Source organism: Panthera leo, chromosome B2, assembly GCF_018350215.1.
Source record: "Panthera leo isolate Ple1 chromosome B2, P.leo_Ple1_pat1.1, whole genome shotgun sequence".
Classification (NCBI taxonomy): domain Eukaryota; kingdom Metazoa; phylum Chordata; class Mammalia; order Carnivora; family Felidae; genus Panthera; species Panthera leo.
The window spans coordinates 98,201,964-98,218,043 of NC_056683.1; the positions used below are offsets into that span (position 1 = coordinate 98,201,964).

Below are 16,080 nucleotides of genomic sequence, written 5' to 3' on the forward strand. Positions count from 1 at the left end.
CTGTTTCCGATTCTGTGTCTCCCTCTCTCTCTGCCCCTCCCCCGTTCATGCTCTGTCTCTCTCTGTCCCAAAAATAAATAAAAAACTTTGAAAAAAAAAAAATTAAAAAAAAAAAAAAGTGAGTTAGATATGGGGCGCCTGGGTGGCTCAGTCCGCTAAGCATCAACTCTTGATTTTGGCTTAGGTCATGATCTCACAGTCATGAGATTGAGCCCCATGTCAGGCTCCATGCTGAGCATGGAGTCTGCTTAAGACTCTCTCTCTCTCCCCCTCCCTCTGTCCCTCCCTCTCTCTTTCTTTCTCTCTCTCTGCTCCTCTCCTCTTTTCTCTCATTCGCACGCTCTCTCTCTCTAAAAATAAGTGAGTTCGAATGAAGAACTTTCTCTTTACAACCCCAGGAAGAAACCATCTAAAAGACATAAAATTTCTTATGATGCATCATTAGAAATTAATATTTTGAGATCTCTGCTGGTACTGGGGCAGATTTTTGTATTTGTCAGAAAACAGAGAACATGATATTGGAAAACCTTATAGTCTAGGTCAGACATCAAATAACATAGTCCCAAATAAATGCTATAAACAGTCCTGTCAGGGAAAGCTGTTCAGATTTTTACTGGAGTCATGTAAAACTTACTATTTTGTATCCTAGATGAGCAGTAAAATTTGTAAATAACATATGGGGAGGATGACCTAACTCACTATAGAGTTTTACACTGCTTATATTCTACTTCCAAAAGTAATACCAGTAAGCATAATTATCTGCAAATAGAGTATTAATATTACTACCGGTTTCTTTGTATTTTCTTCTTCAATCTTGACATTGGCCTGAATGGCAAGTTCTTCAAGTTCTTGTTTTGCAAACTGTTCTTCCTCAGAATCTTCTTCAAATTCAGTTCCTATTTTCTTTTCAGTTTTGAGCATTAGTTTTTCTTGAAGAAATTCTTCAAACTGAATGTGAAAAATGCCCAATTTTTCTGCTAAGTATCTTCCACAGACAGTTTTACCAGAGCCATGTGGGCCCAGAAGGCATATTCTTATTGGAGGAGCCTGCCACAGGAGAGAGGTAGAGTAGGAGGCGAGTGAAGAAAAGGAATTTTGAGTAATTTAGAAAACATTAGGCCTATTGATTGCCCTAAAACTGAATTATCACTTCACAACACCAGCAGCATCAGAAGCCACAAGCATCCACATATTTCAATGGTCTGCCTGGGTACCACATAAAAATTGAAGTTCATGGAAATGGACTTCAGAAGAGTTTAAATCATGGTCTATATGTTACATATGTTCTATTTAAGAAAGTACTCGTGTCAGTGGCACCCAGCTGGCTGAGTTGGTAGAGCATGTGACCCTTGATCTTGGGGCTGTGAGTTCAAGCCCCACTGTGGGGTGGAGCTTAATTAACTAAAAAAAGAAGAAGAAAGAAGGCATTGGTGTCCTCAAAAGTATAAGTGACAATCTATAGTGATTTGTATACTTTGATCTTGTAATCCCATGCTAGGGAATTATACTAATAAAATAATTTAAGAGAAAAAAAGAATGACAGGCCCAAAGATTTCCTAATTACTATCCACAATGTGGATATCCAAAATGTGGAATTACTATCCACAATTCATATCCACAATGACAAATCACACTATGAAAAATACTGTGAAAAATGTCTAACAAATAGATGTTAAAATGGTATGTTAAATAATTAAGCATTATGAGATCTATGTAGAAATATGTAAACTTACATTGATATAATGTTAAGTAAAAAAACAGATAATAAAATATTATATACACTAGAAAGAAAATACATCCATGTAGAATAGGGTGAGAAAGTAAAATTAAAAATGAAAGCTCTTGTCTAAACCTGGTGTGATTATGTGTGTGCTTTATTTTTTAAATGGATAAAATATTACCACAGTGTGCTCTTTTATTATTGGTGATAAATAAGAATAAAAAGTGTTACCACAAATTTAGGAAAACATGGATTGCTTCAGAGCCATATAACAGGACTCTTTTTCAATCCAATGAACCAGTTCAGCCCTTGCTCCTGAGAGTCAACCAAGTCAGGCACAGACGTGCCCCTATGATCATGCCTCTGAGTGTGAGCTTGAGTAACCACACTTCTACAAATGTCAACCCACTGAAAGTCCACCAATCCTTGAATCCCACTCATTCCCTGTCTTAAGATCAGCAGACTGCTCTGAAGTCTCTACACGGACTAACCAGCACAGCTGGCCCTTAACATATAAGCAATAAATTCAGCTGTGTCTTTTTACTTCCACTAAAAAGACAGATAGTCCGTGTTGGTTTGACACAAGGCATTACTATAAAAATCAAAATAGATAACTATTTTATGCATATTCCAAAAAGTTCTTCTTGGAACTTAGATAGTTTCACCATATTGTTAATATCAGATCGGGGACTTCACTATTAAGTAAAATGATGAAGGTTGGCAGGAAGTCCTTGAATAAGTACTCAGGAGTGATTATTGGGATAGGAGTATTGTTTTCACCTTTAATGGCTCATTATGAGCCACGTACTTCTCAGGATGCTCCAGAAACTTTTCTCTAGCCTCAGGACTTGAAAAGTAGTAGATCTTTTCTCGATATTTAGCTGCTTCTTCTATGCTGCCTGGCTGTAGGATGAAGTTTTCTTTGAGAACCACTGGACAAAAGTGCTTGCTATCTCCCAAGTTCCTTCTCTTCTCTTTAATTCTTTCTTCATTCTACAAATATTATTCAGTTTGGAGAACAGTATTATAAATATTTTGATGCAAGACTGAAATGTAATTAAAAAAATGCATCTTGAATAATACTTAACCCATAATAAGATGCCTTTAAAACAATCCACAATTTTATGTGTATCCTTCCAGACCACTTTTTCTTTCTTTTTTTTTTTTTAATTTTTTTTTTAACGTTTATTTATTTTTGGGACAGAGAGAGACAGAGCATGAACAGGGGAGGGGCAGAGAGAGAGGGAGACACAGAATCTGAAACAGGCTCCAGGCTCTGAGCTGTCAGCACAGAACCTGACGCGGGGCTCAAACTCACGGACCGCGAGATCGTGACCTGAGCCGAAGTCGGCCGCTTAACCGACTGAGCCACCCAGGCGCCCCTCCAGACCACTTTTTCAAGGTACATCTTACTGATATATATATAAAACGAGACATATATTTAGACACAAATAGAGTATTTAAAAAATACCAGTGGAATAATACTTTACATGACTATTCTACAACAGACCTCTTTTATTCTCCAAAACAAGATATAATGAACAACTTTCTGTAAAGGATCAAACATGAGACTAATCTATACGTTTCTTGCACCATTCTTGTCAATTTTTGTATGAGAGGTATGTAAACTTCAAATGAGCTGGGAGGTATTGCTATTTTTCTGTGATGTGGAAGATTTTAAACAACATAGGAATTATCTGATCAACAAAGGCATATTAGAAATAATTTGTAACTCTCCTCTATTATTTTTGTTTCTTCAGCTTTTATCATTCTTCTTAAGCAAATTTTAGTAATTCATATTTTGAAAATCTTTTTAATCTTGATGTTAAAATTTATTAGTATAAAGTTCCTGTAATTTAAAACAATCTTGTTTTAAAATCTTGATTATATACCTATTTTTGTTTCAAATGTTATTTGCTTCTTCTTTTTACCTAGACTTCTCAGAAGTTTGTCTATCTTATTACTTTTCCCAGTGAACCAAGTTTTCTTTTTTCTTTTTTTTTTCTTTGAGAGAGAGAGAGAGAGAGCATGCACAAGCAGGGGAGGGACAGAGGGGAGGGACGGAGAATCCCAAGCAGGCTCCATGCGGGCATGGAGGGGCTCAATCTCAGGACGGCAAGATCACGACCCCCAGGTGCAATCAAGAGTCGAATGCTTAATTGACTGAGCCACCCAAGTGTCCGCAACTTTTCATTTTTTTGAAATTAGGTCTAATGTTTTTATTTTGTCTTCTTTTTCTATTTTGTTAATTTTTGACTTTACTCTCCTTTCTACTTTCTTTTGTTGTGCTTTTTTTTCCAGATTCTTGAGTTCACTGCTTAACTTTTTCCTGCTAATAAATCCACTTAAATTAGGGTTGCCAGACTTAAAAAATAACAATGTGGTTCCCAGTTTTATTTGAATTGCAGATAACAAATAATTTTTTAGTATAAGTATGTACCATACATAAAAATGATTCTTTTATTTGCAATTCAAATATAACTGGGTATCATGTGGTTTTTTTTTTCCTGGTAACTCTAATTTCTACTTCTGCCATACTGCAAAGCATTTATATGTAATCTTTTTTTTTTTGAAGGGCTAAGGGCTAGAAAAAAGAATATATACATTTTTTATTTTGAAGCTGAAATGTATAATCTCTCAAAATTAAGGATTTTGATAAATCTGAGATAAGGCCACGTAACATTTAAAATTGTGTTGAATTCTTCAATGTTTGTTCTCATTTATATGATTTTTATAATGTATTCAATTATAAGATGCAATTTTATTTCAAAGCATTGTTGAATTTGCAGTAAAAATATATGCTCTCAAATGATACTGAAAGTATAAATTCTGACCTATGTGTATGTCAATATAATTTTGTTTCATGAGAATTTTATTTTATTTTTATTGTTTTTACTTAAAGCATTTTTAAGAATTTTATGTATGTATGTATGTATGTATGCATGTATTTATTTATTTAAATTCCAGTATAATTTAAATACAGTGTTATGTTAGTTTCAGGTATATAATAATAGTGATTCAACAACTCTATATGTTTCTCAGTGCTCATCAAGTTAAGTGTACTCTTAATCTCCTTCAGTTATTTCACCCATCTCCCCACCCACCTTCCCTCTGACAACTACTAGTTTGTTCTCTGTATTTAAGACTCTGTTTTTTGTCTCTTTTTTCCTTTGTTTGCTTTGTTTCTTAAGTTCCCCATATGAGTGAAATCATGTAATATTTGTCTTTCTCTGACTGACTTCTTCCACTTAGCATTATATCCTCTAGATCCCCCATGTTGTTGCAAATGGCAAGATTTCATTCTTTTTTATGGCTGAATAATATTCCTGTGTGTGTGTGTGTGTGTGTGTGTGTGTGTGTGTGTGAATGTACCACTTCTTTACCCATTCATCCATCAATGGACACTGGCGAGTTTTTACTTCCCTGAATCTCCAGGGCTCCTGCTGTTCCCCTTCCTGCTCCCTAATTCTGCTTTTAAAATCTCCACCTACCTCTGTCCAAATCAGAGTTCAGTTCACACTGGACTTTTTTCTGTATTGATTAAAACCTGTCCTTACCACTTCAGTGCCCAGTTTTGCTTATCTTTGACAGTGTAAAGTATCTTGTTGTGTTATTTTAATGCATTTCTCCTTCAATTCTACTTTTACTGATATCCAGAATGCTTCTCTTTTTTTGTTAGCATTTGTTTTTTATATCTCAATCCATTTGAGTAATTAAACAAAAAAATTTTTTTTAGTTAATTGTAAATGGCTTACATTCATTGACTCCAGTTTTTCCTTACAATGGGTGGGTCCAGAATTATCCCTAAATAAATTTTAGAAACAGAATGTGAGGTATGTGTATAGAGGCAATGTGTGGAGTGTCTTGGAACAAGGGATTCTGGGAAAATGGTGATATGAAGACATTCCCTTCCTTTCTCTTAAACGTAACTGCTGGGGCAGGCAACTGGTATCCATAAACATTCTAGGGGAGGGAACTGTATGGCATTATTTACCACTATGGGCTGGATGAGTGCATGGAGACAAACATCAGAGAGACAGAGTATTAAGATGTTAAGTCCTAGGAGGAATTTTGTTTTCCTGAGTTTCTGGATTTCCTGGGGAATGTTAGCATCAGCAACGACCAGGGAAGTGCTTGTGGTCTCTCTGGTCCACAGAAGACCAAGAAGGAGTTGTATGGGTGGGAAGAGTCCTCCCCAAACCTGAATCTGAGCAAGTATGAGGAATCTGGGTAACGTGGGCTTGTCATAGGCACACATAGCAATCAATATGTGCCCTATCTGCCTCTATACTCCTGACCTATGGGGAGAGAAGTCACTTTGTCTTTTATAATTTTTGAGAATGTTGTCACCTAAAGCACTCCAGCAACAGTTCTGAACCCTACTGAATACAAAAAGAAAAAGAAGAAAGAAAACCACCACCCATCTAAGGGAGCCTAGTTAACTGAAAGTTCAGTCAGATCAAATAGACCACAAAACTTTGCAACACAGATGGAAAGAACCCAATCTCTGAGGAGAAAATTGATGAGGACATTAATAGAAATGCAAATAAACAGTAGAAAGAGTTCATGGGCACCAACAAAATACATAAATGAGCCTAAGAGGAGAGTGACCACTTGTGGTAGAAAAATGGCCCCCAAAGATCCCCAGAACCTGTGAGAACCTCATATGTGATTAAGGACGTTGAGATGGGAAGATTATCCAAGTGGGCCCAATGTAATTACAAAGTTCCTTATAAGAGAGAGGCAAGAAGGTCAAAGCAGAAGAGGAGATAACATGATGGAAAGCAGAGGCTGAAATAATGTGCTTTGAGGATGGAGGAAGAAGCCATAAACCAAAGAATGCAGGTGGCATCCAGAAGCTGGAAAAGACAGGAAAAGTCTTCTCCTCTATCAGAAGGAACATAGCTAATACCGATTTTAGCCCTGTAAGATTCATTTCAGAGAACTAACCTTGAGAACTGTATGATAATTTTGTTATTTTAAGCCACTAACTTTGTGGTAGTTAGTTATAACAGCAGTAGGACCCCAGTGAATGTCTTAAATGAGAAGAATGAATGGAAGACATATCTACAAATATATGAACAAAAAAGTAAAGAGTTGGAGAATTTGAGGGAAAAGATACAGATATTTGGAGGATAGATCCAAGAGACCTAATTAGTATTAGGTATTATGGAAGAAAAAAAGGAAGAGATGGAAAAGAGGCAATAATTAATTTCCCACAGATACAGAAAGACATAATACACAGATTTAAATGCACACGAAGTATAGGCAAGATTGATAAGAAAAGAGAGACACTTGGGCCTATCTTGGTGTGATTCCTGAACTCTGGTGTAGCAGTAGAACTATTGTTTCTTTTTGTACTTTCTGTTTGGTAAAAGGGAAATATCTTTGTTGTTGATTTTTCCTAATGTGAAAATTATATATTTCTAGTGTTAAAAAATCAGATAATATATTTAAAAAATAAAAATTGTTTGTAAGTTCATCATTGAGATATAACCACCATTAATACTTTTAACAGCTTGACTGAGGTATAACTAACATTAAAACACTGCACATATTTACAGTATAAAATTTGATAAATTTTCACACAAGTATTCATTTGTGAAACTATCACCACAACTAGGATAATGGATATATTCATGAATACCAAAAGTTTGCTCACACTTCTTTGTAAAATCTCTCCCTCCTGCTCCTATTTGCCTCCCACCTGCCCCATTCCCAGGCAACCACTGCTCTGTTTTCTAGCACTATAATTAGTTTTCTAAATTTTTATGTAAATGGAATCATACAGGATGTATTCTTTTTTTGTTGGGCTTCTTTCTCTTAACGTAATTATTTTTAGTTTCAGCCAGGTTATTGCATGTCGATTAGAAGGGTGGAAATTTCAGTTCTATCCCCCACCTTCCCAGGTGGGGTGGGGGAGAGGGGATGGAGGTTGAATCAGCCAATGGCCAAAGACTTAGCCAACCATGACTATATGATGAAGCCTCCATAAAAATCCATGAGGACAGCTTTTTGGTCTTTTCTTTTAGAAGAGCTTCTGTGTCCTACCAAGCAGGGCCCCAAGCTCCACAAGGAGAGAAAGAAGCTTCTTTGTTCAGGACCTTGTCCTATGTATTGCTTCATCTGGCTGTTGATTTGTATTCTTTATCTCATCCTTTAGTAAACTGGTAAATGTAGGTAAGTGTTTTCCTGAGTTCTGTATGCTGCTTTAGCAAAGTAATTGAACCTAAGGAGGTTATTGGAACCCCTAATCTGTAGCCAGTCAGTCAGAAGCATGGGAAATAACCTGGGGCTGTGACTGGCATCTAGGTTGGGAGGGGGGAGCAGTCCTTTAGGACTGAACCCTTAACCTCTGGAATCTCCAAGTAGACAGTATCAGAATTGAAGTGAATCCTCAGACCCTGCTGGTGTCTGAGAACTGCTAGGTGTTGTGTTGGGGAGGACCTCCTCTCATGTTGGAACTGGGTCTAGGAGCCTCAAAAGAATTGATAAAACCTATGGGGCTCCTGGGTGGCTCAGTGGGTTGAGTGTCTGACTTCGGCTCAGGTCATGATCTCACAGTTCGTGAGTTTGAGCCCCACATCTGACTCTGTGCTGACAGCTCAGAGTCTGGAACCTGCTTTGGATTCTGTGTCTCCCTCTCTCTCTGCCCCTCCCCCACTCATGCTCTGTCTCTCAAACATGAATAAATGTTAAAAAAAAATTAAAAAAAAAAGAATTGATAAAACCTAAAATTAAAAGAATCACTTCTTATTTTATTATTGATAGATACCTGAATTGTGTGGCTATCAAATGAGAATGTTTATCAAAATTCTCTTGCTAAGGGAATAGTTTAATGCCTGAAAATGACTTGTTCCACTTGAGAATACTGCTACTTATTATCATACTAGCAGCCTCCCAAAGAGTCCATTGCTATCTGTTTTTTACATAAAACGCCCACTTCTGTTAAATATTTCTGTCTCTAATACCTATAAATGTTTCCGTGGAAAAAATTTTTTAAAGATTTCCCTTTTCTTTTTTCATGGGTGTAAAATATTGTCTAACTAGCCCTGGCATTTCAGGGTTCAAGCAAACGTGGGTAGAGGCAAAGTGTGTTGAAAATGCTTATTGATAACATTGAGGATGCCTGCTTGTTTTCTTGGGGTCCAAAAGTGCTAGTTACCACTCTGGATATGTGCACTTTCAATGATGTGACCAATGTGAATGAGAGGTAATAAAGGAGTCATATACCTCTTCCTCTTCTTCCTCTTCCTCTTCTAGCTCCTCCTCAACTTCAGCGTAGGCCTGATAGTCTTCTGTTTCTTCTTCATAATCTTCCACAGTTAACTCCCATCCTGCATACTGGAAGGGTTCTATAAAAAAAAAAAAAAAAAAAAAAAAGACGTAACTTCTGGGAAGATATTTTTAGAATAAAAGGATATTAGCATAAAAAAGTAGTCAAAGATTAGGAAATCTGATTATAATGACTGATCTTAGTTTAAATGTGTATGCAAACAGGTCTTCACAAATTCTTTAAATGACAACCGGCCAATTTGGCCAGTGCTTTGTGCCCCGGAACTGTTATGATTGGCAGGTGCCTGCAAGATGAGGTTGCTAAATATTTTAAATATCAACCTTGAATATACTGAATGTTTTACTTCCTAAACCATCAAGAAAGACTTTAAACTTTCATGGTGCTTTTAATAATATTACCTGCTCTTGACAATAAATGTTATGATTGTGGCTCTTACTTTCCATAATCTCAACTACTTTTTGAAGTAGTTCCTCTGGTGTTTTGTCAGCAATCTCCAAGTTTAAAATTTGAATGAAAGACTCATGGATTGCTGGTTCCAGCTGTTTCCAGCCAAAGTTGAAATTTTTAACCTTCTCTTTAATTGGCTCCATTTCAGGAACATCAGGATAAGCATCTTCTGGAAACTCAGGGAGTACAACTTTTGAGTAAAGGTTAAAGGAAAGAAAAAAGAATCTTCAAATATTATATCTTTAGACATATTAAGAAAATAATTTATACTTTATAGTATTTTAATAACATTTGAAAGAAATAAACTTAGTTTTCTAATTAATAATATTACGCTCACAAATCATATTTTAATTATGCTTTGTTTTTTATAATGGCTTAGATGAATTATTAATAAAATCAAAATTATTTGGATAATTATTAATAATTTCATATAGCAACTTTAACTGTTAATGTATAAAATAAAATTTGATGAAAAACAGTACTATAAGTTGGCTACATATTTTTTAATGTAATAAGCTAAATTAATACATATCAACTGGTATACAACATAGAAAAAAATAAGTAGGAAATTGGTACTATGCCTAAAATAAGGGACTACGCCCTTTGTAAAAGAATTTGAAAAGTACTTTCACACAGTAAGTACTTTTATAATCTAACCTGTTTCAGACAATTCTTTAATTTCCAGGGCCTCTTTGGATCCTTTTGAAATGTCTGTTCCAACTGTAGTATCCTCCCCAGGCTCAGATACTTAAAAAATAAAGCTAATAGTTAGTGTTTGAATTTTAAAACACTATTCCTTTATGAAATTTTTGGCACAAAGAAAATTTCAAAACACAGTTTAATTGTGTATACTATGTCTAAGTGAAAATACAGTTCCTGTCAGGTAAAGTATGGCATAAAATATTTAATAATATAGAGTGAAAAATGAAGAATATTTAAAAATATATAAAAGGACATTGACCAAAATAATATACACATGGCACATATAATTCTGACTGATAACTGTTGTTAAATATTATTCAGACTTCTGTTCACATGGCATCAGACTAGGAGTTCCTGATATTTCTTTTAATTTCTTAATCCACCCATGAAAATACACCAAAAAATCATAAAGTGACAATGAAAGACAATGACATATCAAAGTTCCAGCTGTGCGTGTATTGAAGATATAGATAGAACACTATTTTCCTGGATGTTAGAAGACATGCATCACATACAGATACAGCAGAGATGGTTCAAGGAAGGAAGAACTAGTTGTTTATCTTCTCACTTTATAGTCTCTCCTAGTTCTGAAATGGAAATTTTGTGTAGACCAAATATATAACATATTTATGTAATATTCTATATATAGCTCCATTCTGTAACACGGGAAACTGTCTTCCAAGCTAAAGTAACAGTTGGGTCCTCTTTCTACAGAATTCTATAATTAATACTCAAGGGAGGGGCTCCTGGGTGGCCCAGTGGGTTAAGCATCCGACTTGGGCTCAGGTCATGATCTCATGGTGGGTTTGAGCCCCGCGTCGGGCTCTGTGCTGACAGTTCAGAGCCTGGAGTCTGCTTCAGATTCTGTGTCTCCCTGTCTCTCTCTGCCCCTCCTCCCACTCATGTTCTGTCTCTCTCTGTCTCTCAAAAATAAGTAAACATTAAAAAAAATAGTCAAGGGAGTAGGGTATAGAAGAGGACAAACCTAGGGCTGGTCTGGTGGTGATATGTTTAATTTTAATGTGCTCACTTATCTAAAGAAAAGCATTATAAATCATGACGAAGATAAGAAGAACACCGAGAACATACAGGGACTTCTAAACTGTCTTAGCTTCTCTGGCTAATTACGGAATGAAATAGAGATGACGAAGATCCAGCGCAGTGCAGGAGAGACAGATAAGATGAATATTTACTAAATATCACCACTTGAACTAGGCCAATGCACATTAACTTTACCTTCAGGTCTATATCTGAGAGTACCAGGCAAAACATTAAAGCAAAATGTGTGTGTGTGTGTGTATGTGTGTGTGTGTGTGTGTGTGTGTGTGTGTGTGCATGCACAAGCATGTGTGTGGATTGGGGGATGATTCTTATAAATATTCCACCTATTCTTCCTGTTGGTTTCCCTACTCTACCTGCTAGAGCTTGATATAATCTGCTCCATTCAAGGACAAGTCAACAACAACAACATAATGACAAGGCCCTTGAAAAGATGTTATAGTGAAGGGAAAGAGTTATTAAACCAAAGATTTAGATTAAGAATTTGCTTTTGAAAAGGATTTCTTTTATGAAGCAGAGTAAATTTTAGAAAATACATGCTTGGTATACTCAAAAAGCACAGGAAGACAACATAGCTTATGAAATAAGAATCATGAAGCAAAAAAGAGAGACCAACCTAAGATAAAGGCAGGAATGCAAGAAAGCTAGTTCCAATAAGAAAGCAATGCAAGGAAATGTAAAATGCAATAGCAGATTCAAATATGCATCAGGATAGAGGCAGGATAGAGGCAAAGAAGCAGAAAATAAATCTCAGGTGGAGGATAACAACCTTCCAAAGAATACAGAGAAAAAGAAAAAAGACATCAAAACTATCAGGGAAAAGATTAATGTGGTTGAGAAACAGAAACTACCCAAAAATAATAAAAAGTAATCCTGAAAAAGGAATCTGAAGCAATAAGTGAAGGTATAATTGAAGAAAACCATTTTAAGCTAGACAAAGACTAGTATGAAGATAAAAAGAGCTCACTGAATTCCAGGAAAAATCGCTCACATACTAGCAAAGTTAAAAAACATAATGGTATTGAAGAATATCTTCTGAGCATCTCTGCAGAAAAGAAAAAAGAACATGGGGGTGCCTGGGTGGCTCGGTAGGTTAAGCTTCCGACTTTGGCTCAGGTCATGATCTCATGGTTCGTGGGTTCAAGCCCCGTGTCAGGCTCTGTGCTGAGAGCTCAGAGCCTGGAGCCTGCTTTGGATTCTGTGTCTCCCTGCCCCTCCCCCCATTTGCACTCTGTCTCTCTGTCTCTCTCTGTCTCTCTCTCTTTCTCAAAAATAAATAAACATTAAAAAAAAAAAAAGAAATGTCCCAGAGAAAACCTTTCTCTTAGGCTTGAGTCCAATCAAGTCACAGGTCAAAACAAAACAAAATACCAAGCTTAGGAAAACTGAAAGGAAATATATCGGAATATTAAAAATTTGTTGCTTCTTGCTGGCAGGACTATGGTGATTTTCTCCCATCTTTCTATTTGTATGTTTCCTATAATTATCATGTCACGTCAAACTTGACTGGATATCTGAGTGATTTTTAAATACACAATTTAATGTCAAGTATATCAGAACCATGATCACTGTCTGAGAGACATTTTCTAAATTTCAACTTGTCTATATTCTATTCGATATATCAATTCACTGTGACCTGTGGATACAGTATGCAGCTAAGTCACCCTTGAGTGTAAGTTTTCAGGACCAGGTTTTTCTAAGTACAATACTGAGCTTTTTCCATGATGTAAGGCAACCATTAATAAAACTTTTCATCAGCCTAATTTTTTTTCCCCTATGACAGTTCTCAATTGTGAGCAAGTATAAGAATCACCTGAGGTGTTCATTAAAATATAGATTCCTAAACTCCATCCTATACTTGCTTCAACCAGGACTTGGGTGGAGCTTAGGAGCCTTTAAAATAAGAAACTTAGGTTTAAAATTTATATTTATTTCAATTCCAGTGTAGTTGGTATACAGTGTTATGCTAATTTCAGGTGAACAATATAGTGATTCAACAATTCCATACCTTACTCAGTGCTCATCAAGATAATTGTACTCTTCTGTATTATGTTAAAGTGAAATAATTCAGAGAAAGAAAAATATCATATGATTTCACACGTATGTGGAATTTTAAGAAACAAAACAGATGAACGTAGGGGAAGGGAAGCAAAAATAAGATAAAAACAGGGAGACAAACAATAAGAGACTCTTAAATACAGAGAACAAACTAAGGGTTACTGGTGGGGTGTTGGGTGCGGGGATGGGCTAAATGGGTGATGGGCATCAAGGAGGGCACTTTTTGGGAGGAGAACTGGGAGGAGCTGATGAATCACTACATCCTATTCCTGAAATCATTATTACACTGTATGTTAACTAACTTGGATTTAAATTAAAAAAAAAAAAGATAATTGTATTCTTCATCCCCTTCCCTACTTCACCCATTCCCTCACCCATCTCCCCTCTGATAACGATCAGTTTGTTCTCTATAGTGAAGATTCTGTGCTTTGGTTTGTCTCTTTTTTCCCTCTTTGTTCATTTGTTTTATTTCTTAAATTCCACATATGAGTGAAATCATATGGTATTTATTTTTTTTTCTGACAGGCTTATTTTGCTTAGCATTATACCCTCTAGATCCAGCCATGTTGTTGCAAATGGTAAGATTTAATTCTTTTTTATGGATGAATAATATTCCACTGTGTGTGTGTGTGTGTGTGTGTGTGTGTGTGTATGTGTGTGTGTGTATACACACCATATCTTCTTTATGCATTCTTCTATCAATGGACACTTGGGCTGTGTTCATAATTGCCTCCTTAAGTAATTTAGAGGAGAAGACTTTATGAAGAAAGAGACCCTTAGATAGAAGAAGTAATCACTAGTTAAACCAGATGCAAGCCCCTCTGTGAAGTAAAATATGGTTTAATATGGCCAAAGAGACCCATTTTACAGAAGCAAACCAGCCCTGGAGAAGCCTAGTCATGTCAACATTGTCTAGAATTGGGCTAGAACTGACCCTAACTAGAATAGGATGCTGGCTTTAGAACATCCAAAGTAGGTTCTCTGGGGGGAATTAATCAGATAGAAGGCAACAACACTGAATTGTCCCATAGACCTATAACATCAGTAAATACTAATTACGAGCTATTGTGGACACTGGAATTATAGGGATATGTTTGACATGTCATATTTGATGGATGTCAGTTTCCTTTCTTTCTTTTGGTATTTTATGGCCTGTCTTCTTGTGAAAGGTAGGTGGGTACAAGAATCATCAGTCAAATTGATTAGGTACTGAAGAAAACAACGAAGTTTCTGGGTAGGAGCTGAAGTCAATAGAGGTGTGGGACTCCTAAAAGGAAATTGTTTGTTTCATCCTGCTGGCTCCTCTGTTTGGCACAAGGGATCTGATTTTGTACTTATTGTCTCATAAAGCTAATGCCAATCCTATAGTAAAAATGATTTATGTTGAACTTGAGATTTCTCACTGTAAAAATTCCTCTTAGTCCTGGTCCTTTTACAGCTAACAGCGGGTTCTCAGCCCTTAATTACTCCAGGCTGGCATGTAGCTGCAGGTATCTGAAGGCCTTTAGTTTGTAGGATTAGTTTCTAATCCAATACTAACCATGCTTGAAAGCATTTATGTGCCTCATTCCCACCACAGTGGGGTCCCCTGTCTTGCTGCTTTAAGACACTCTCCTGAGAGTAACTTGCATTGTCCACAGACTCCTTCTTAGAGCCCTGCACTAGTCCACCAAACTGGACCTGTGAGGCAGGGCTGGCTCACAAGTGTGTGACCCGTGCACTTGCACAATGTCTTTTGCTTAGAATGGCCTCACATTTAGATTAATGCTCTTTGGTTGTCATTTTGAAATTTTTAGCAATTTTACCTTTGAATTGTTTTTTTTTTAAGCAAAATCAAAAGGGACTGCAGGGGGACAACAGAGAGTGCATGCGAGTAGATATATGCACAATATGTGTTTCCCATCCCTTGCTCTCAAGTTCTCATGAACATTCCTGACACCCCATCATGAGCGTAGAATTCTAAGGGACCTATTTGTGAAGGAGTCATGTAATTGAGTGTTGTGGGGGGAGGGAGGACTCTGGCAGCAATGAGAGACCATGCTTTCCCTTGAACTACAACTTGCTTCAGATACTGAAAGAAGGTGATAGCATTCAAAGAGACGTGAATAATCAAGGAAACTTTCTTACTCATGTTACTTTCCTGTATTAGCTAAACATTTAGGCTGAAAAGGATGATGTAGAGGTAAAGGAAAAAACAGGGCAACCCAGAGTTCCCTTTCTTTCAGTCTTCCCTTAATCATTAGAAAGCTGGAGAGTGTTGATAGAATATATGTGCATATTAAGAAGCAAAATAAAAAGCTGAGCTAGTTTTATGCATGGAACTGATACAGTATTCTGTTAAGAATGAAATGCATATGCATGTACAAGCTGCAAAATACAAATTGTATAATTTTGGTGACTCTGCATATGAGTTAAATGCTCTTATATTTCCATTTAAATATGGCATTGTACGACATAAAGATGAACAGTAAAATCCATGCTAATGAATAAAATTTAAAATTTTTATTTAGTTAAAATGAGATTAAATAGCAAACCAAAAGCGCCATGACAAATTGAGAGAGAGTCTGTGGAAGAAAAGGAAAAGCTTCATATTTTAGTACATTTAAAGGCACATTTTCCTGCTTTTTGAACCACGAGACTCACATTTTACATAGCTGGCCCTGCTCCTGAGTGCCAGTACCAGGGCAGAGAAGATTTGGCATTTCTACGACATTGCAACCCATGTGATTTGGACTAAATGGTTGCTCTCTGGAAGCTCATGTCACCATTCTTAGCCTGCATCCATTTTATTAACATA

General features: G+C 36.4%; 1 protein-coding gene across 4 annotated transcripts in view; it reads right to left on the reverse strand.

The window, feature by feature from the left end:
• Positions 1-16,080, reverse strand: part of AK9 (adenylate kinase 9) — a 141,708-nt gene that overhangs the window by 55,268 nt on the left and 70,360 nt on the right. For all 4 annotated transcript variants that reach the window (XM_042939528.1, XM_042939527.1, XM_042939526.1 and 1 more), the window contains exons 21-25: positions 10,122-10,211; positions 9,454-9,654; positions 8,954-9,075; positions 2,501-2,713; positions 787-1,047 (exon numbers count right to left, since the gene is read on the reverse strand). In XM_042939528.1, the coding sequence (XP_042795462.1) occupies positions 787-1,047; positions 2,501-2,713; positions 8,954-9,075; positions 9,454-9,654; positions 10,122-10,211 (887 nt within the window). The remainder of the gene's footprint in view (positions 1-786; positions 1,048-2,500; positions 2,714-8,953; positions 9,076-9,453; positions 9,655-10,121; positions 10,212-16,080) is intronic.